Source organism: Lynx canadensis, chromosome F1, assembly GCF_007474595.2.
Source record: "Lynx canadensis isolate LIC74 chromosome F1, mLynCan4.pri.v2, whole genome shotgun sequence".
NCBI classification, from domain to species: domain Eukaryota; kingdom Metazoa; phylum Chordata; class Mammalia; order Carnivora; family Felidae; genus Lynx; species Lynx canadensis.
In genome coordinates this window covers 47805805-47829701 of record NC_044319.2, presented here as the reverse complement: position 1 = coordinate 47829701, position 23897 = coordinate 47805805, and the positions used below count along the sequence as shown (strand labels likewise).

General features: G+C 35.8%; 1 protein-coding gene across 2 annotated transcripts in view; it reads right to left on the bottom strand.

Moving 5' to 3' along the window:
* Nucleotides 1-23897, bottom strand: part of UCHL5 (ubiquitin C-terminal hydrolase L5) — a 40564-nt gene that overhangs the window by 15971 nt on the left and 696 nt on the right. For both annotated transcript variants that reach the window (XM_030303396.2, XM_030303397.1), the window contains exons 2-6: nt 16322-16385; nt 15270-15375; nt 832-957; nt 679-740; nt 473-603 (exon numbers count right to left, since the gene is read on the bottom strand). In XM_030303396.2, the coding sequence (XP_030159256.1) occupies nt 473-603; nt 679-740; nt 832-957; nt 15270-15375; nt 16322-16385 (489 nt within the window). The remainder of the gene's footprint in view (nt 1-472; nt 604-678; nt 741-831; nt 958-15269; nt 15376-16321; nt 16386-23897) is intronic.

Genomic DNA, 23897 nt, shown 5'->3' with positions numbered 1-23897 from the left:
TAAAACTGAGAGCAAAGAAAAATCATCATCGTTCTAGCAGCAAAATAATCCTGACTCCCAACCATAATAACTATAAATTAAAAACTGAAATTCACACATAATGCAAAACCAATTTTATCCAGTTGTTTTAATCCTCTTTTTCATCTTAAGTTTTAGCATAGCTACCAGTTTTATAGCAAAACTGACTGTTCTGTTTGATCTTTTACTTCCTTTATATTTGATAGGCTCTAAGGAATACAGAATGGGTGACCAGATAGAAGCCAACAGAGAAAATGTAGAGATCAGCAACATGTCCTTCCTGTGTTATTTAACTTCATAAAGTAATGAAAAACTTAAGACTTTGATGACATTATACTACCTCACAGTTACCTTCCCCTTCAAAATCTAAGCAGTACTGTGGCTAAAATGAAGGAGAATACCCAATCTTTTTTCCTTGTCAAAAGTGAAATACCAGGAACAGGAACCAGAGTACCTAAATCAATCGGTCCTTCTCTTAATCCATCTAATTCATACAATCTTCCGTTTACAGGAACATAACTGACAAAATGAAAAGCATCTTCTTCTTTTGCGGACGTCTTTGCATCAAATTCAAACATTTGCTGTCTACAGTGAAGAAAAAAATAGTGAGACACAGACAAGCAGGAAAGAAAGTGTTTATTTAACAAAAAGTCTCTTTACCTGGCAAAACTGTTGTGTACTTGTCGAATCACATCTGAATTGCTCAGTGCCAAACCTTTCATCTAAAATAATTTTTAAAGTAGCCTATTAAAAAAAGAATTATCACAAACTATCAAAAATGGAGCATTTTAGGAATAATATGATTATACTCACAGCTGCATCAAAACTTTGTGAAAATTCTTTAAACTCTGACAATGTCTCTCCTAAATGGACATCTTGATGGGTACAGTTCAGTAACACACTGACTATAGCTTGGGTAGCACAAGCATTGTTAATAACCTATAAAATATAAAAGCAAAATATTATAAATTTATGGTTTAAAAAGCAGCTTTTAAATGATGACAATGCCATCCAAAATATGAATAAAGCTAATAGTTTTCAAAATTTATTTCGTATAGTCTTAACACAAGCATAATAAACATGTCTAATTCGGGCACCTGGGTGGCTCAGTCAGTTGAGCATCCAACTTTGGCTCAGATCTTGATCTCACAGTTTTTGAGTTAGAGCCCCACGTCAGGCTCTGTGCTGACAGCTCAGAGCCTGCAGCCTGCTTCGGATTCTGTGTCTCCCTCTCTCTCTGCCCCTCCCCTGCCTGTGCTTGCTCTCTCTCTCTCTCTTTCTCTCTTTCAAAAATAAATAAACATTTTTTAAAAAATTTTTTAAATAAACATGTTTAATTCCATTCTAATATATTTTTTAGGAATTTACTGCAATTCTGCAGTTGAGAATTCTAGGAAACCAAATAAACTCAGAACATCAAGAAACCAATCCAGTTAGGGTAGCAAGGCCAATCTTTCCTGATCTAAACACAGCTGATGAAACCAACAGAACTTGTCTTCCCTCCTATTTACGTCTTCCTACATTCATTTCTACCTATCCAAATTTAACCCATATTTCAGAACCCAGCACAAGCTCCAACTTACCTATGTGGCTTTTAGAGAAATTATCCAACAACTGCTATTTCTACCCTTCTTTGATTTCCTAAAAAGGATATACATTGTCCACGCATTTTTTCATCTCAGTCATATATAGTCTTTACAGTACTGTCATTTAGCTGTTAACTATTTTAAAAAATGAGTGGACCTTACATTCTAATCAGAGTGAAAAAACATTCAGATAGCTCCTTACTATGTGCCAGGTACTTTTTAGGCACTTCATATGTATTAATTCTTTTAATTCTCTCAACAACCTATGAAGAAGGAGTAATATTATTCTCATTTTACATTTGTGGAAGCTAAGGTACAAAGAAATTAAGTAACTTGCCCAAAGGGTACAGAGCTAAGCAAGAGGCAGAGTCTGGTTCTAGAATTTGTACACTTAGCCACCATGTTAGGCTGGCTCTGTACATACATGTGGTCTCTCTAACCAGATTATAACCCACTATGGACAAGGGCTTCTTCCATATTCTCTATAGCCCCTACAGGGTTGAGATTATAGAGCTGGAAAGAACCTTAGATGATTACTGTGAATACCACAGCAACATTAACTGTAAAGTTGAACTAAATTTGGAAAATTATTTTTAAAAATACAATTTAGTCCTATTTCTATACCTTATTACTATGTTATCGTTAAATACTATTTCTTTTTTTTAATGTTTATTTTGAGACAGAGTGCGTGTATGCTCAAGCAAGCGCAAACAGGATGGGGAGGCAGAGAGCGAGAGAGAGAATCCAAGTAAGCCCCACACTCTTTGCGGAGCCTGATTTGGGGCTCAATCTCATGACAGTGAGATCATGACCTAAGCCAAAATCAATAGTTGGACACTTAACTGACTGAGCCACCCAGGTGCCCCTATGATTAAATGCTATTTTGGAATTAGTGTCTTTCCAAAAGGCTAATTCACTTATGATTTTACAATTTAGTAAACTATTTACATGCTGCTTGATTTCAGAAGAAAAACTTTCAATTATCTTCTCTTTTAAATTCTTATACTCTTCTACTTTTCATGTTGCCAGAGGCTTTTGAGGTCTTGCGAAATCCACCAATTCTTCAATTTTTTCCTCCTGTACGTTTGAAAAACTCCTTAGTAAGACTGCTTTCTCCACTAGGGAACATTCTCTTACACCCAATTCTCAAACAAATATAATGATACAACCATGCTTCTGTTATTCCTCTCTAATAATATCTTGTACTCAAAACTATCCCATAATTGACAAATAAGAAAAAAAGTAACAGGAAATCTAAAATCCAATTAATATTGCTGATTTATTTCAATATGTATTGTGTTCTGAATCACAGTTCTTTCATAAATTTGGATAAAAAATTTTAATGATTAAAAGAAATTTCATAAAGGTGGTTAACTAAAAACTTTGTTAAGACTCAGTGCCCCCTTATCTTGGACCAAAATTATGTGGGGTGAAATAATCTGGGAGTGGGTTGGTAGAAGTGAAGTCAAAAGAAGTTAAAATTTATACTCATTCACACATTCTTTCAAATTCACACATTAAAGATATACTACGTACCCAGTGCTAGATGCTGAGGCTCTAACAGACAGGCTCAACTACTACTATGACCTAAGGACTTGAAATCTGTAATCCATCACTTGAGAAATATTTTCTAAAGAATCAGAAACAAAACTCCTTCCAAACTCACCAAATTATATACATTAAATGTGTGGTTTTTTGTATAATCAATCAAATCTCAAGGTTTTTCTTTTAAAAGGTAAAAAAACCCGGTGGTTAATGATATTTCTCCTTTGATGTTAATAATGATTCACACTGTCCACAATTTATTACAACTCATTCCGTGTGTATATGAAGAATAGTAATCATGGTGTGCAGAAGTATAAAAATACCTTTCAGGGTTTAAAAATGAGGTTAGCGCCACCAAGTGGTTATATTACATATAGTACAGAATTGCCAAAATTTTGGAAAGAAAAAAAAAAAAAAACTTAAAAAAGATGCCAGTCACTCAAATATTTACTAAATATCTATAGTGTGCCAGACATTGTGGTAAGTGTGGCATGCACAGTGAACAAGACAGTTTAAAGAGGTTTTTTTGCCTCATGAAACTCCCATAAAAATTACCTTACATACATCTATTTGGGAGAACTTTAACTTTACTTCATGTCACAAAAAATTCATTGCAGCATAAATTATTTAGTCTCCAACTTCTTAAATCTTTAACTTTTAAATCTTTATCCTGGGTATTCTAATATATGCTCTGGCTTGCAACACATTTTCAAACAGAGTAGTAGAGTTTGACAGTAAAAGGAGGCTAGAGTAAGAGGTCACAAGCAGGGCTCCCCTGGAACCTGAAGAATTTGGTTTGAATTCTTTTGAGAGAACATATATTCTTTAGTTTGTCTAGGCTCTTCCACTCCCTTTTCTTACACATGACCCAAGTCACACATGCACGCTGCCACCCTGACATTGCAGCCATGTGACCTGCAACCCCTGGACCAGAGAATAACTTGTTTTCAGAGTTGCTACAAAAGCATATAGTGGATGCTCAGAGAAATGCTCTTGAAATAGTGCATTAAATTACCATCAAGCTTCACTGAGGTATAGCTATAAAATAAATTAATACATTTTCAATATTTATTTATAGTCAAGGAAAAATAAGGTTGAGAATAAAACCGTGACTTCCTAAAGAGAAGACGACTCTAGAAAAAAGACAAAACAAAGAAAGGATACAATAAATGTCCTGCCTGTGGAGAATTTAGGGAAAAAAGAAACAAAACCCATACATGAAAAAGAGATGAGTAGAAAACCAAAATGATGAAGGAAGAAATAATCTTCAACTGAAGTATCAGAGGTTTCTCTATGAATGTAAAATTTTAATAGAGCTTTGAAAGCTTGACAGGACCTAGGGAACAGAGAAGGAAATTCATTCAGGGAAGCAAGAAGGGTGTGAGCAAAAAAACAAAGTGACATACATGGTGCCTTCAAGAGAGGAGCACACTGGTTCGTATTAGTATGGCTGTAGTCGCCACAGGAGGATATTTGCTACCTAGAAAATCACTGACCTTGTGCAATTAGTAGTTTGCCCTAGGAATAAGAGATTTTTCATGCTGAAATAACATAATCAAAATAGATTTTTTATTATGAAAGATTCAGCTTGATGATTTACAGCAAGGACTCAAGATGGCTGAAAACAGAAACAAGATCAGCTGGACTTCCACCCTACTACAGATAGGAAATAAAAGGTGATAGATTAATAGAGTACATAAAACCTCTATTACACAAATATGCTAGTCAGAATTCTGGGAGTCAGGAAAACAACTAAAAATAAGATTAAAAAGAACAGAGGAATACTAAGAACAACCATATGAAACACTTTCATAAAATTAAGTTAAAATGGAGAAATTTCAAAAGAAAAAAAAAATCTTACCAGAACTAAATCAAGAAGAAATAAGTAGCCTGAATAGCCTTTCAAATATTAAATTGAACCAGAGTTAAAACATATACTCACAAAGAAAATATCAGGCCCAGATGGCTGTACAGGCCAATTCTATCAAAATATAAAGAAACAGCCCATCTAAATTTTATACAAATTCTTTGAAAAATAAAAAAAGAGGTAATTCCAACTCGTGCCATGAAGCCAGCAAATCCCTAATACTAAAATTAATCAAAGCCTTTACGAAAAAAGAAAATAACAAATGCAAAAATGCTAAACAAATACTACTGAATTAAATCTGACAGTGCATAACAAGAGAATACATCATGACCAACTGGGTTTATCCCAGATATGGAAGGATGATTTAATATTTTAAAAAGTCATTAACATAACTGACTGCATTTAACCTACAGAAAGAAAATAAACATGATTATTTCAATAAGTACAGAAAAAGCATTTGAAAAAATTTAATAAAGACATCTTACTAAATTAATAACAGAACATCCTTACCTGAAAAAGAACATTTAAAAAATAAAAATAAAAACTAGAGTAAACATCATCCAGCACAAGAAAATGGTGAAAGTATGGGGCGCCTGGGTGGCGCAGTCGGTTGAGCGTCCGACTTCAGCCAGGTCACGATCTCGCGGTCCGTGAGTTCGAGCCCCGCGTCAGGCTCTGGGCTGATGGCTCAGAGCCTGCAGCCTGCTTCCGGTTCTGTGTCTCCCTCTCTCTCTGACCCTCCCCCGTTCATGCTCTGTCTCTCTCTCTCCCAAAAATAAATAAACGTTGAAAAAAAAAAAAAAATTTAAAAATAAAAAAAAAAAAAAAAAAAGAAAATGGTGAAAGTATTCCCTTTAAAATCATGATGATTTTATGGGGCGCCTGGGTGGCGCAGTCGGTTAAGCGTCCGACTTCAGCCAGGTCACGATCTCTCGGTCCGTGAGTTCGAGCCCCGCGTCGGGCTCTGGGCTGGTGGCTCAGAGCCTGGAGCCTGCTTCCGATTCTGTGTCTCCCTCTCTCTCTGGCCCTCCCCCGTTCATGCTCTGTCTCTCTCTGTCCCAAAAATAAATAAACGTTGAAAAAAAAAATTTTTTTTAAATCATGATGATTTTACTGAAGGTCTTAGCCATGCAATAAGAAAAGAAAAATAAATTAGAGGCATAAGGAATTGAAAGGGAAAAACAAAACTGTTATTATTTGATATAATAATTTAAGATAGAACCCACTCAAAAAAAAACCCAACAAATTATTAGAGATAATAGGAGAGTTTAGCAAGATAGCTAAATATAGTATTAAAACATAAAAGTGAATTGCCTTTTCATTTCACCAACACTGAACACCTAGAAAATGTAACTGAAGAGAAGACAATTTATAATTGTAACAGAAATATCAATGAATTAGGATAAATCTAACAAATGAATTAGATGTAAAAGGCCTCTACAGAGAAAATAATGTAACATGTTAAAGATAATAAAGATCTAAATAGATAACATACTATGTTCATGACTTCATATGAAGATATACATTCTCCCCAAATTGTTATATTCAATGCTATTCCAGTCAAAATTTCAACAGAATGTTTCATACAACTTGATAAGATGCCTCTGAAATTTATATGAAGAGCATAGGGCCAAGAATAGAAGGATATTTCTGAAAAAGAGCAAGGAGAGGAGACAGGTCTATTAGATACCAGACCTTATGAAGAAGTGAAAAAAATTTAGACAGTGATATTGGCAGTGACAGACAAAGTGATCAATGGAACAGAGTACAGTCCAGAAAACACACACACACGTATGGAACTGATACACAACAGATGTGGCATGTCAGACAAATAGGGGAGACAACAGATGTTTCATAAATTGAGGATAGAAAAAAAATGATGATCCATATGGAAAAATATAAAATTGAACTCCTACTTCACATGATACACCAAAACCCAACTCCTGATGAATTATGGACATAGATGTCAAAAATTAAAATTTAAATACACAGGTCAATATCTTCTACAACCTCAGATAGATAACAATTTCTTAAACAAGGTACAAAAAGCACTGGCTCTAAAATATAAAATTCTATTCACCAAAAGACACCCAGAAAAAATAAAACAATAAGATGCTAACTTAAAGAAGTAATATCAAGAATACATAAACAACTCAACACAAATCAAAAAGAAAAGCACAACTAACCCCATAAAAAATAAAAATAATTTCAACAGAAATTTCACAAAAAAAACAGTTAAGGCCACTAAGGATATGAAACGCTTTCAACATGATTAAGTGACCAGGGAGATGTAAACCAAGACCACAATGAAGTACCATTTTAGAACAACATGGCCGGCAAAAATTAAAAAGGCCTGACAACACCACACATTGGAGTACGTGGCTACATAGTAATTCAGAGATTGCTAGTGGAAGTATAATTGCAGCTTTGATGTATTTATGTAGTCAACTCTACTTCTATATACAAGAGAAATTTGCACATTTACAACAGGAGACATGTACAAAAATGTTTATAGCCACGCAATTGACAATAACTCAAATGTAAAACTCAAATGCCCATCTAGGAAGAGAAAGCAAATAAACCCAGCATTTTCATGTAATTGATATCAAACAGTATGCAAAATTAAGGAACTACTACTATAATTAACAACTTAAAGGAGAAACTTAATGATAGAATATTAAGTCAAAAGAGTAAGTCTCCCAAAATCACACAGAAGATGTGAGAAATGAAATGAAATCAATCACTTATGTCAAAGGGTTATAAAATGGAGCCTGGAGGCCATTAAGGAAATGGGCCTTAGGTATCCCCACGGGATAAAACCAGAAATTTTGAACTGGGCCAAAAGGCATAAATTCCAAGGACTCTGCCCAACACCTGCAACTTGCTACAGTTAAAATTTGCTTAGTGATAGTCTTAGCAACCAATTATATTCAGCCAAGATTAGTTTTCTGTGAGCCAACACCAATCAAAATTCTTTGCAAACAACACAATAAGCATTAGTTTTGTTTTTTAAAACCCTTGGCTTTCATTCCTTAGGGGAACATGATTTGGGTTGCTACCCAAATCTACACTCCCTGAATTGCAATTGAGACCCCAAATAAATGTTTTTATTTCAGCACTGCTTTTCTCAGTTGAGAAGGATGATACTTTTTATCTATTAAAAATTTTATATACACAGACCCTTTTTAGTATTACAATACATAAAAGGGAAAGCAAAGAAATAATATACCAAATTCAACATGAGGATTACAATGGATGAAGGGAGGGAGGATGAGAGTTTTGCTGAACAATCAGTGAGAGAGAAGGAAATAACTAGATGAAGTTTGTTTGGGTAGTGAGTTCTTCAGTGCTTACTGTATTACTTACAATAACCAAACAAAAGACAGGAGTCATGAGTGTGTGTCATCAATCAAGGAATGTCATAATCCCCTTCCACGTACCTACTATGTCTGCTGCCTTCATCTCCACATCCAACCCATTACCCATTAAGGGTGCTACTTTATCCACTGAGTATTACTCAGATCTGTTCACATCCATCTCTACCACCAGTGTTTTATCTACTCTTGCATATACTTCTGCAAAAGCCTCCTGATTACTAGTCTTATATTCTATACTACCACCTTCTCCTCAAATGCATTCTCCACACTATGGCTACAGGGATCTCTTCTAAATAATAATCTGACTGTGTCACCCTTCTTTAAACACTTTAATAACCTTCTTTTACTCTTAGGATACAGACAGAAGTCTCAATCATGGCTTAAAATACCCTACATGATCTGAATTTTGTCAACATATGTGGCAGAAGGCTGATAGTTATTCTCTAATAACCACCTTCTCCTTCCATATTCACAAAGTAACCCAATTTTTATCGGGGTTCATGGCCACCTAGAATGAAGACAACTTTCCCACTCTTTTGCTGCTAAGAACAGCAATGTGACTAAGTTCTGGCCAGAGAAGTAAGCATGTGACATAGACAAATTCTGGAAAATGTTCATTAAAGGAGAAATGTGCTGTCCCCTTCTTGCTGTCTGGAATGTAGAATTGAGGTAGAATGGCGAAGGCTCCAATAATCATCTTGAGCCACAAAGTAATCTTTGGAATAGAATCCACACACAAAGGAACAACAACAACAAAAGAGCCTGTAATCTTGACAGTTCTTGGAAGTGAAAAACGTCTATTTCTTATAAGTCATTGTATCTCTACACCTAACTATACCCAATTCTGATTAACATATGCCCTGCTCAGCTCCATATCATATGCCATCCCCCTTCTTGCTATCTATACTCCAGTTATACTGACCTTCTTCTAGTACATTTTACTAGTTATTACTTCCTTTTGCTATAAAGCTGTTATTAATCTGGGATGATCCTCAACCTCTTTCCCCCAGTTAATACCTACTTGAACTTTAGACTTCAGCTGAATTGTCACTTACGCAGAGCTTTCTCAGATCTCCTTGAAAAGGTCAAGTCCCATTGTTATATATAATAAAAAATTTAATCTTGCCCAAAGAGAGGCCTTGCCTTTGCCCATGGCTCCTGGGAGGTATACTTAGCTCTTGAGAAGCCAGGCCCTGTAAGAACATCTTTGTTTACCTGAGGGATTTGGTCCACAAAGGCAGTCTAACACTGTGACTTAGGGTGGAATCTGGGGTCAACAATATCAGCTCAGCCTCCAGGGTGCCGGGAGACTGAGGTCAGCCACGTGGGTGGGCAACCGGGTCTGCGTGACTAAGGCCAAATAAAAACTCTGGATACCAAGAATTGGTTGAGATTCCCTGGATGACAATACTCTGCACATATTGTCACATATCGTTGCCAGGAAAGTTAGTGCCATCTGTAACTACTGGGAGAAGACAACTGGAAGCTCTTAGCAAGGGACTTTCCCAGACTCTGCGCCATGTATCTCTTCCCGTGGCTAAATTTAATCTGTATTTTTCACTGTCATAAACCATAACAGTTTTCAATAAGGTCTATGAGTTTTTCTAGCAAATTACAGAAACTGAGGGTGGTCTTGGGGACCCCCTAACTAAACGTGCAATTGCCAGAAGTGAGGATGGTTTGGGGACCCTGAACTCCATAGCCAGTGTTGGGAGTGAGCATAGTCTCACAGATTGTTCTCAAATTTTGCAATATAATATGGTCCTCATTTCACTCCAGGAAGCACTTATCACCACCATAATTGTGCATTTCATTGATTAAGACCAATCTCTTCCACTAAACTCTAAGCACGTTGCGGGCAGGGATTATGACTGCATATCGTTCTCCAAGCACCTAGCACAGTAAGCAATCATCCTGTCCTGAAAGACTGAACAGACTGGAGTCAGACAAACCCAGTACCACTACGGCACAATCTTAGCAAGTAAATCAGTGAATTGGTAACAAGACAATGATGCTTTGTAGAGAAGTATTACCAAAATGTCATTCCTGGCATTCCTTAAACACAATTATAATTACTAGTAATTACAATTACTACTTTATTTCTTCAGTGAACCACGTACATGCACACCTATAATTACAGCATATGAATGATTAGTTTAAGACGGCCAGGATTAGTATTACCTTTCTAAATTGATGCAATTCCATCCATAAATACCAAAAATATGTATTTAGTTAATATGTATGACCGTATCATAAATAAATATAATTTTAATTATACTTTTAAAATTTCTGAAAATAGGAGACTCCTGGATAAAATCATTATTAGCTCTTGAAGCCTAGAATTAAGGATTATATTATTTATGTAATATAAAGTTTCTGGCATAGACTCATAGGAGGCATACACTAAAAAGACCAGAAGATATTATTGGGGAATTACAATTAAAAGATATTACTGGGGGGGCGCCTGGGTGGCGCAGTCGGTTAAGCGTCCGACTTCAGCCAGGTCACGATCTCGCGGTCCGGGAGTTCGAGCCCCGCGTCAGGCTCTGGGCTGATGGCTCAGAGCCTGGAGCCTGTTTCCGATTCTGTGTCTCCCTCTCTCTCTGCCCCTCCCCCGTTCATGCTCTGTCTCTCTCTGTCCCAAAAATAAATAAATGTTGAAAAAAAAAAAATTAAAAAAAAAAAAAAAAAGATATTACTGGGGAATTACTGATAGGTCAGTTCAATAAGAACTGTTGACATAATACAGAACAAAAACCACCCAGGATTATTAGAAAATCACTAATCCTACACATTAATAAACATGGCAAGTATAATACAAATAAACCATTAAATTACAGTTAAAACAGAAATACAGAACTAGAAAAATATCAAGGAACTCCAGAAATTATAAATTGAAACTTTAGTAACATTTATTTTCTTTATAGAGCACTTTCTTTCACCTTAAAAATACCTAGACCTCTATAAATCAGACATCATTAATGTCTTACTGTTAGTGAATACCACTGTTAATTCTTAGAGATGAAGAACTCAGTCTACATTTATTGGATATCTAGTATGTACCAGGAAGGGTACATAAAAATAAAATCCCAGACTCTTAGGTTCACAATTTAGTGTGGAAGAAAAATAGCATGGAAGAAATTAAACACACACACACACACACACACACACAAATTTGGAAAAATATAAATGATTTTCAGTGGCTATCTCTGAAACAGGGATTATAAAAGGGACTTTTATTTTCTATATTATATATTTATAATGCTTCAATTTTATAAAATGAGTGCATATTTTTATATACCTTAAAAAATAAAAACTGTCTTTAAAAGGAGAAAAAAACACCTGAAGGACTTTTAAAATTGTCTGTCCCCTACTTGTTCTCTACTATCTAGATCTTGAAAACCAAACTGTGGTTTTAAAATTATAATAATTGTCACACACAAATATTAGTACATTAGTAGTACAGAAGTACACAAATATTATGATATACAAATTATTTGTGTTAGGGGAAGAGTTAGAAACTCAAAATATTGATCACTAAAAGATTAAATAAATTATAGGACATTTATACCAAGAATACTTTTAAAGAGTCAGTGTTGTGATGTGGTTGAGAGCAGACACTTCAGAGATATAGTGCCCAGGTTTGCACATCAGCTCTGCCAATGACTAGCTGCTTAACTTGGGCAAGTTTCATAATCTCTCTGGGACTCAGTTTCCACATTTGTGAAATAATAAGGAATCTGTAAAAACCACAGTGTTATTGAGGATCAACTACTACAAACAAATTAATAATAAAAAATAATAATACATATTGGGGCACCTGGATGGCTCAGTTGGTTAAAGCATCAACCCTTGATTTCAGCTCAGATCATGATCCCATGATTCCTGGGCTCAAGCCCACGTCAGCGCAGAGCCCTTTTGAGATTCTCTTATTCCTCTCTCTGCCCCTCCCTCCCTGCTTGCACACATACTCTTTCTCTCTCTTTCTCTCTCTCTTTCTCTCTACCTCTCTGTCAAAACAAACAAATAAACACTTAAGGGAAAAAAAACCTCATGTGACCTCAGAAAAATAAGTTGATTTCTCCAGGCTTCAATTTCTTCATCTGAATTTCTTCATCAGTGACATGAGGATAACAACCTCACTAAGTTGTTGCAAGGATTAAATAAACAATATATCTAAAGCACAATATCTGCTACCCAATAAGAATGATAAATGTTGGCTACTGTTGGCATAGTTATCAGTATAGTTCTTATTAAGAAGAGACACGCCTTGTCTTGTTGACCATTATATATACCTAGTACCTAATACCTAGCACAAAGTGCTCAATAACGACTTGTTGATTAAATGAATGAGTCAAACCGTTAAAAGTAGTTGGTAGAAACGGGTGTAGGATTACAAAGATCACTTTTATCACTATGTATTTCTGTAGTTTAAAAGTTCTATCATAAAAAAAAAAAAAAACAACACAATAATGTTTTCTTAACCTGTAAAGTAAAAGCATGACAGTGTTAATTTCTCTAAAAACACTCAATTTTAAAAAGTTGGGGGGAAATGGAAAGAAGCAGTAAAAGAAAAAGAGAAAACAAGTTACTAAGTGGAATAGCAAAGCCTTGAGCTAAAGTGCAGTAATGAGAATTAGCACTTTTATTTTTCGACCTTTCTAAAGGTTAAACAGATTATCCTAACCAATTTTTTGAGTCTCAGAAATAAGTGCAATTTTCAAACAAGTGCAATTATATTTAGCTTAGTTTTAAATATCAAACCTCTCTTACTTACTCTCTCAGTTTTCCAAACAATGGACCAGATAGATATACGGCGGCACCTAATACTAAACACTTCACTGTATGTCCTGGAACAGCCCCTGTCAAGTGTGGTCCATGGAACCCTGGGAATTCCTAAGACCCTTCTCAAGATGTTCATGAGCTCAAAATCATTTCTATAATAATTCAAAGACAGTCCTTGCCTACTTCCCTGCTTTCATATTTGCACTGATAGTAAAATAGCAACCAATGGTAGATAATACTGCTGGTATTTTAGCACCAATCTAGGCAGTGGCATTAAACTGTTTCACTGACACAGATACACAGTTTAAAAAAAAAAAAAAAGCCAATTTTACTGAAGACTGTCTTTAATGAAGCAGTAAAAGTTATTTTTATTAAATTCTGACCTTGGAGTACAAGTCTTTAGTAGTCTATCAAATTAAATACGTAGCACAAATTAAAGCACTTTCTGCTGCAAGCCAAAACATGCTAATCATTTCAAGGAAGGGCAGTGGTATGATTGTTTTGAGTTGTGAGTTAAGTTGGCTGCTTTTTTCCTGGAACATCATTTTCACTTGAGAGCACAAATGGAAGACAAATACGGTTTTTCACACAGGGCATGTGGCAGATATTTTTCTCAGAATTGTGTAAAATGAGTCTGTTACTTCAAGAAAAAAACCTGACAGTATTTATTGTCTTGATAAAATTTAAACTTTCAAGTGAAAACTAGAATTTGGTATGACTTAGATCCTCCATTGTGAGTTTAAAAGTTTCCTGATACTTAACAACTTTTCTATTTTTTTTTTTTTTTCAACGTTTATTTATTTTTGGGACAGAGAGAGACAGAGCATGAACGGGGGAGGGGCAGAGAGAGAGGGAGACACAGAATCGGAAACAGGCTCCAGGCTCCGAGCCATCAGCCCAGAGCCTGACGCGGGGCTCGAACTCACGGACCGCGAGATTGTGACCTGGCTGAAGTCGGACGCTTAACCGACTGCGCCACCCAGGCGCCCCCTTAACAATTTTTCTAATTCTACAGATGGTAATATTAATACATGTGACTTGTTGATAAGGTATGTAAACAAATGTGGCAACATTCAGAAGATCTGTAGAAGTCGGTGAATATTTGAAATGACCAATGCACAACGTTGCTGAATGCTGAATGAGTATAAGATCCATTTGCAGAGAAAGATAAACCAAAAAAAATTTAATATAACAAAGAACAAAGTTCACTGATACTGTTTCAGATTTCACATTTAAAAAAGAAATATTTTTAGAGTTTTGATATAATATCAAAGAATAGAATTCTCTGAAAAAGATTATTAAAATACTCTTCCCTTTCCAACTACATATGTGTGAGGCTGAATTTTCTTCATATACTTCAACCAAAAACAGAACAAAACAAAAACACTGCAAGTAGGAGTATAAAGAAGTAGATAGGAGAATCTAGCTATGTACTATTAAGACAGACATTAGATTTGCAAAAACAGTATTTACAATTTGCAAAATATTTACAATTTGCAAAAACAACATAAAATGCAAATGTAAAACTTCTTGCTAATTTTGTTTTGGTAAATGTGATTATATTTCATTAAAAAATGTGTTAGTTATCATGTAATGCATTTGTCATTTTTAAATCAATTAATAAGTAACTCTCAAATGCCTTAGTCTTTTTTTTTTTTTTAATTTTTTTTTCAACGTTTATTTATTTTTGGGACAGAGAGAGACAGAGCATGAACGGGGGAGGGGCAGAGAGAGAGGGAGACACAGAATCGGAAACAGGCTCCAGGCTCCGAGCCATCAGCCCAGAGCCCGACGCGGGGCTCGAACTCACGGACCGCGAGATCGTGACCTGGCTGAAGTCGGACGCTTAACCGACTGCGCCACCCAGGCGCCCCAAAATGCCTTAGTCTTAATGTCTAACATAATAAATATTGATAAATACAATCCATATAAACAGAGAAGCTCTTGGAGACCTCAATAATTTTTAAGAACGTAAAGGGATCCTAAGGCAAAAAAGTTTGAGGACTATTATACCAAAGACACAAAAGTGAAATACAGTTCTTTTTATCAAAAGGATTGCTCTCAAGACTTCAGAGTATCTGAGGACCATACCTGCTTGGCAAAAAATATCGTGTCAAGTCTGGAGTCCTGAACTACAGAGCCTGCTGGTTCTTCTCCTGGCTGCCACTTGAAAAGAAAAATTAACCCATGAACTGGCCTACAAAAGAAAGTACAAATTAGTGACACCAAACCTTTCTTGTTTTTTAACACACAGTCAATACATCACATTTCAGTCAGTTACTTACCAAATATATTGCGAATGAAGTAAGTTTGAGAAATTTTTTAAAGATTTCTATTGTTATTCATTGTCATTAAAATGTTGTCTAAGACAAGGCTAATAAACCTTAAAATTACATCAGGTAAAACAGAATTATAATGAAAGGTTTATTCTCAAATATGGATTTTCACTTCTACCTTGTATCACCTCTCTTAAAAACTGAAAATAAGAACATAGCAAAACTAAAAGAAGCAGTTAACCCTATATTGAATTCCAATATAGATGAATAAAGCCTACTCCTCGTCATATTCCAAGAATCCAACAACTCTCCCTCCAAAGAAAATTTCCCTAGTCCTCCATTTGCAATACAGGGTCCATTCTTACGGGCACAAGGTTGGGGATAAGAAGAGGCTCACAAGTCAGAAGCATGGGAGAAAGGAAGAAACTTCCTAGCATCTACATTTGGAATCTGAACTTTAATCTCACCAAGAAGCAAGGCGATAACACACAGACAAATTCTGAATTACTACTAATATATGTTATGTACTAAATATGCTTTGTAGACTAATCTAATATTCAGGTATTCACATTTTTAATGTGAAAATGTGTTCTGTCTTCTAGTCCTATTGATCTATAAGTGAATATCATAATAAATTAATCAACCATCTTGATATGGAATTACAGAGACTTAGTTTGTAATCCCTTGCAAGTTACTTATATGAGTCTCAGGTCTTGATTATAATATGAGAGTAATAATACCTCTCTCACAAGATGGAAAAAAGACTTAAGGAGATGACATATTCAGCCTACTGTAATCCAAGTAAAATAGACAACAATCTGCTTAAAGTACAGACATTATTTTTAACACAACTAAGATAATACTTACTTTAATTTTTCAAAATTCTCAGGCTCTAAACTCCATATTTCTTCTACTTGGGCTCCTCGGCAACCTGAAATAAGAAAATTTTTTCTTCAGAAAACAAAATAACTCATTTTTTCCTTCACCATTAAATAAAATACTAACTGAAAGGAATGTACATTTAGGGGCCATGAGACATGACAAATTAAAATGGTAAAACTGATAAAGCTCACAGACAAATCCTTTTAATTCCTTTACTATTTCCTAATTATTTATAATGGGAGTATATTACTTTTACAATTGAAAGAGGTTTCAAGTTTATTTTCACTGAAACACCACCCCGACTTCTCAGTCCCTCTCAATCTGTCTCTTTTACAATCCACTCTTTCTACTCAATTGCTGTTTCCCTTTTACTTACACTTTTTTTTTTAAGTGGTAATAAATAACTACCACTTACCAGTGACTTTCATATCACATATTTAGCTCTGACCCTTTCCCTAAATTCCAATTCTATACTTTTTAATTTATTTATTTTATTTTATTTTATTTTCAACTACCTCAGAGTCCGCCAAACATACCCTTCCTTAGGACAGTGGTTCCCAATCAGGGAAACTTTTCTTGTCCCTTGCCTCCCTAAGAAAGGTTTTACAATGTCTGGAGACATTCGTCACAACTGTCACCAGTGGGAAGGCCTTGCATCTAGTGGACAGAGGCCAGAGATGCTAAACATCCTACAGTGCACAAGACAGCCAAACAGCAAAGAATTATCTGGCCCAAAATGTCAACACTGCCAAGACTAAGACATCCTGCTCTAGTAGTACATATCAGAGGAACAGTGTACTGGTTAAGAGGTTGGCCTCAAAAATGCCACGGTTTGCATCCCAGCTCCTCCATTTACTAGCTATATAACCAACCTCTCTGTTCCCATATTCATGGAGTTGTTGTGAGGAATAAATGAGATAATTTTGTACGCATGAGATACATTTAATACAGTGCCTGGCACACTCTATGGGTTTACTAAATGTTAGCTAGTATCATCAAAATACAAAAAAACAGCCATATTTACCAGTGCCTTCTATGTGTAAAGTGCTTTAAATGCATTTTCTCTAATCACTGCAAGGCAAGTATTATACAGAAGAGGGTTAGGGATGTTAAGTGTCTTGCCTAAATTCACTACAGCTAGTATATACAAAAAAAAAAAAAAAGAAAAACACTAATTAAAATCCACATCTGGTTCCAAAGTCTGGACAGTTTTTAATATTCCAGATTATTGTCAAGTAAAAGCTAGAGAAGCCTTTGGCCTATCTGGGGAAAAAAAAAAAAAAAGAAGTTACAAAAAAAATTCAGTCAACCAACTACATGACTTTGGGCATTCATACCATTCCAGGACTCAATTTGTTATATTCAGCAACTATCTATTAAAAATTCACTCTTGTATTAAAGATATATATACAAGGAGAGTTACTAGGCTGTTTGTAGTAGAAAACATCTTGATAGACATTTACATATAGGAAGCTGGGGGGAAAGAACTTACAAATGTAAACCTGTATTTATGGGCATTGAAAAGGGCACAAAAGGACACTAATGCAATTGTTAATACTGGTTACTGCTATTGGAAATCAATTGTAAAAAGGCCAAACATTAAAACATAGTATACTAAAAGAACAAAAGTCCATTGCATAAAAGTGTCCCCAAATCTTTTGCACGGGTAGAATTTCAAGTGATGACGCCTGTTTAAACAACTTTAAGCTAAACAAACACACAACTTTTGGGGTACAAAAGACATACTACTCAACTCTTAATACCTATCTCCTTATATACATTCAGTATCTAATAATTCCCTTATGTACATTCAATTTCAAATAATGCATGGTATAGGAAAGAGAAGCAATGATTCAAGAGGCCTGGTTCCAATCCGAGCACTGCCTTAAAGTTCTTAAACCTGAGCAAGAACATAATGTCCTAGAGCCTCACTTTCCTCATGTATAAAACAAGAATACTTCCTGCTTCATCTAATCCACACAATTCTTGTGAGGTATACATTATCAAACACTAAATACAAAGAATCACTTAATGCAGACTCCCTAACATATATTAAGTAAAAAGGTGGGTGTGGGGAGAAGGCTTTAAAAAGTTAACAAAATGCTGGTATTTTACAAATACCTTTTATGTGCCAAGCATGGTACTAGGTCCTGGCATGGACAGAAAATAATAAACAATAGTCGCAATACTTAAGAACTTCACAAGGGGAGCCTGGCTGGCTCGGTCAGTAGAGCACGTGACTCTTGATCTCAGGGTCCTGAATTCTAGCCCCACGTAGTGGGTAGACTTTATTTAAAAATAAACAAAACAAAACTTCACAACCAGTAGGAAACAGGTATATACAACTCAAAGGGCAGCATGCATAACATGCCTATGAGAGGTACACCAGAGAGCCTTCTGGAAGTTAAGAAGCAGGAGAGATCATTACTATCCTTGCTGATCAGAGCAACTTTCATGGATAGTTGAACTAGGATAGGATTAACATAGGATTTGTCATCCAAACCAGGACTCTGCTCCAAAATGAAAGGAAGTACTGAAATGAAAACGTTTGAGATATTTGTGTATTGACTAACACATTTGTATTATGATACTGGTGGCTCTGTAAAATAGTTCTATTCAAAAACTAATTTCAAAAATAATTTTCTTTAAAATATACCTGGAGCTTTTCTCCTGAAGAAAGATAACTCTGGGAGGGCCCTCTGTTGCCAATGCTTTAAATTTAAATGTAATGCTATCTTCCAAAAGTTTTGACAATTTGTTATTCCCCTAACCTCACCAAATCTACGAGAAGTAAAGACATGGCCCTGGCTTCTACACCTCCTACAAAAAATAGTCCCAGATATCATCCCTAACTATGTCATTCAATGGTATGGACAAATGTCATTTAGTTAGTGATGTCACCAAGTAGGAAAATCTGCATTGTGGACAATCACCCCAAAAACAAGGACTAGACTCAAATATTTGTGAACCCCAAACTGGAGAGCTGTGAATTTGTATCCCTAATGAGAAGGCTCCATTTTGGGGTCCTCAACAATTATAAGCAATACTTGCTTCTAAGCATACTAGATGCACTCTCATAAGTATACTTTGACTTTCTGTATGAAAGCCAAGCATTAACTTGCCTCTCTCCTCCAAACAAGGGAACATGTACCTCAGGAGAACTCCTAACAGAGCTTCATGTCAAGGAAACACTATATTGGCCCCAAAAGTCATTCAGATTTGTCTCAACTCCTGGGCCAGAGTTGTTGTGAATGATGGAATTCTGCAAGACTCCCTCCTGGCAAGCCCAGGAGGAGTCTGTGCAATTACTACCTATAGCTGAATTATGGCCTTCAGCCAAGATGAAAGGTCAAAACAAAAACTTAAGGAGAAAGCCACTGCTTTCTAATGTAAACACAATAAGAGATAAATTAAACAGATTCAGTACCAGCTCTGTGGGTCAGATCAGATTAATCAGAGAAGCTGAAGGGATGGCATGTTTGGGGTAGAAAGGAAAAATGGATTTTATTGGGAGACAACTCTCAATGAGTTTCTCCTGTTTCTGCTTATCTTCTGGGAGGAGTTCTGGACTATCGTTTCAAGGATGTTATTTCAATAAACAGACTTGAAAGATAGATAATGTCTCCCCCTGGTGCAAAGACAAGACTTACGTGCTGTCCATAGTATCTTCCTAAAGCCAAAGGCCGAGCAGGTTTGCTAGCAGCCTCTTTAATAAAATTGGAAGTTCCCTAAACTCAGGGTTCCTTAGCTATGACACAGACCCATGTGTGCAACATCCACCTCTATCTACTGCCACTCCCATGGACTTGTAGGACAAGGGATCCAATGCAAATGTGAATCTCCTGTTGCCTACTGTGCCAAGGCTAATACATAATACAGTCTTTTATCTCTTTATCAATATATCAATAATACAATCCTTTATAATATAAACAGGCTAACTTGTTAGCTGGCAAACAGGGTAAAATATAATAGTCCATATTTCTTAACAGATGTTGGCTTTTATCAAATGCTTTTTGTGTCTATTAAGATAATCATATAGGGGCGCCTGGGTGGCTCAGTCGGTTGAGCGTCTGACTTTGGCTCAGGTCATGATCTTGTGGTCCGTGAGTTCAAGCCCCGCGTCGGGCTCTGTGCTGACAGTTCAGAGCCTGGAGCCTGCTTCCAATTCTGTGTCTCCCTCTCTCTCTGCCCCTAATCCACTGGCATTCTGTCTCTGTCTCTCTCAAAAATAAATAAACATTAAAAAATTTTAAAAAAAAGATAATCATATAGTTTTTCGGGTTTTTTTGTGTGTGTTACTTTGGTGAATCACATTGAATCCCAAATATTAAACCAACACTGAATTCCTAGGACAAACCCCACTCAGCCATGACATACTGTCCATTTAATAGATTATTAGATTTGATTTACTAAAATTCTGTTTAGAATTTTTGCATTTATGGAGCACCTGAGTTGTTCAGTCAGTTAAGCATCCAACTTTGGCTCAGGTCATGATCTCATGCCTCAAGGGTTTGAGCCCGCATCCGGCTCTGTGCTGACAGCTCAGAGCCTGGAGCCTGCTCTGATTCGGTCTCCCTTTCCCCACTCATGCTCTATCTGTCTCTCTCTCTCTCTCTCAAAAATAAATAAACATCAAAAAAACATATTTTTTTAAGAATTTTTGCATTTATGTTGATGATGGAGTTAGGTCTGTAGTTTCCTTTTCTTGTAATGTCTCTTCTGTATTGGGTGTTAGGATAATGATGGCCCTCAGAGAATATTGGGAAATATTCCTTCCTCTCCATTTTTTCTGGGAAAAGTTTGTATAAAATTGGTATTACTTAATCCTTAAATATTTGAAATAATATACCAGTGAAGCAATTTTGGCTACAGTTCTCTTTGTGGGAAGATTTTAAGTTACAATTTCAATTTATTTAATAAAGTAAGGCTATACTGGTTATCCATTTCTTCTTGTATAAGCTTTGGTAATTTATGTCTTTAAAGATATTTATACATTTCACCCAAGTTGTCAAATTGATTGGCATAATAATGTTTAGAATATTCCCTTATTATCTTTTTAATCTACAGAATCCAAGTGGTATCATCTTACTCCTAATATTGGTCATTGTGTCTCCTCTACTTTTTCTTTCCCTTTTTTTTTTTTTATTTTTTTTTATTTTTAAGATTTTATTTTTAAGAAATCTCCATACCCAACATGGGGCTTGAACTTACAACCCTGAGACCATGAGTTGCATGCTCTACTGGGGCACCTGGGTCGCTCAGTGGGTTGAGTGTCTGACTTCAGCTAAAGGTCATGATCTCATGGTTGGTGAGTTCAAGCCCCACACTGGGCTAGCTGCTGTCAGCCTGTCAGCACAGAGCCAACTTCGGATCCTCTGTCCTCCTCTCTCTGCCCCTTCCTGGCTTGCATTCTGCCAAAAATAAATATTTAAAAGAGTTTCATGCTCTACCAACTGAGCCAGCCAGGTGCCCTTTTCCTCTCTTTTTTCTGACCAGGCTGACTTGGGGTTTGTCCATTTTATTAATCTTTGACAAATCAGCTTTTAGTTTCACTGATTTTCTCCACTACTTTTCTCTTTTCTGTTTCACTAATTTCAACTCTGATCTTTATTATTTCCTTTCATCTGCTTACTTCAGGTTTCATTTGCTCTTTTTTCTAGTTTCTTGAAATGAAAGCTGGGGTCATTGATTTGCTGTGGAAAAGTAAATGCAGTCCCTGCTATTCCATCCTGGCTGGAAACAGAAGTTTATAGCTTCTGTTTTTAATTGGTAGACCATCATAGTTTGTTTTGGTGCATTCATGAATTATGTATGTGCCACACCAATTAAAAGTATGTGTCTGCTCCATCAGTTTCTTAATAAGGATTTTGTTTTATCATGATGCTATAGTCCACTAAAATTTGTATTTATATATTCACTGACTCCACAAATAATTTCCCTTCCAATGAACTACCTTTTAAAATAAATTTACATTTGCATTCAGAACACAGTAAGATTGTCCACTTTTGAAAGAATGAACTTCAAAAAACTTTTTTAAAGCCAAGAACTGGCTAAGAAAAAAATGGAAATGATTGAAATACACTTGTTTCCTCTTTGAAACTATCTGATGATGATATACAACTACCATCATTTAACTTTTTGCAACATTTTTCTGCTAATGTGGCCAATCCATTAATAGCAATTACTTTTAATTTGTGGTAGTGTAAGAAGACGCAGTTACATATTCTTTTATGCATGACTTTTATAATCATTTTCAATTCTAAGTTTTCTATACGTATGGGACTGAAGCAATAACTGTTAATGGAGTGGGTTAATTTAAAAACAAACTTGCCTAGTATAGTATTTCTTAAAGTTAACTTTACTATGTCATAATAGCTAAGGTTTTAAAGGTAAGTTTTATGGCTAAACCTACAGACATCTCAAACTCAATGTCCAAAACTGAATTTTCTCATCCATCAAGCTTGTTCTCTTATACTTCACCTGCCATTCAAGCTAGAAACTATGGAGTCATTTTCCCCTTTTCCCCTACATCCAGTCAGTCAGCAGTCCTATCGATTTAAATATAGCAAAATTATTGCAATTACCTCCTCCTCTTTAACCTATTAGTTTATGTCAAGCTAATCACCTGAATCCAACCATTTTAAGAGACTTCTAGCTTCTCTGGCTTCATTCCACTCCACCCTGCAAACTACACTTGGTAAACCTTTTTTAATTATAAAAATGTCATTTCAGCATTCCAATATCTTTGACAGTTAAGTCCCCAGTAACCACAGGGCAATCCAAACTATACAACTCAGCAAACAATCTAGCCTCAGTTTACTTTTCAACTTCAGATTGAAATATTCCTCTGGCCTGTCACATACATTTTTAGTCACTTTGCTAGGTGTTTCCTATGCCATATACTTTAACATTACTACTGTTTATGTTTTTCCTTCTGCCTGTGCTCTTCCATGACCTGTGTTCCCGTTACATTCTGTACACACTCTAACACAGCAATTAATACACCATATTAGTTGGAGTGTCAGATCTTTAGAGGAGCACTCGTGGTTCATTCACAATGAAAATTCCCAAACCCTCCCAGTGTGCCTAAGAACATACGCTTGATAGGTAAACATACGTAGGTAAACATACGTAGGTAAACAAACGTAGGTAAACATATTCTTGATAAATTATATTCCAAACATTCAGCTATGTACGATAGTATCTATATCAACGTTTAATTTTCATCTCCAGTACAAGTTTTAACATAATAGCTAGAATTAATAATACTTGAAAAAAAAAAAAACGTAGCCATAAAAATAAACTTACTGCCCAAAGAAAAGGATGGGAACAAGAAGGGCAGGAAAGGATAAAAAGTCAAATATGCTGACTATTTAGGATGGAAGACAAGGAACACAGCCAGAAAAAAAAAAAAGCTGAGGAAAGCATGTGGCCTCTGCTCTAGAGCACTAGCTCAAGAAACCACTTTACCGGAAGCCAAAAAACGATCAGGGAGAATAACCAGCGAAGTGGCTCGTCAGTCCCACGCAGTGAGCCTGTGGGAACGTCCGCAGAACTAATC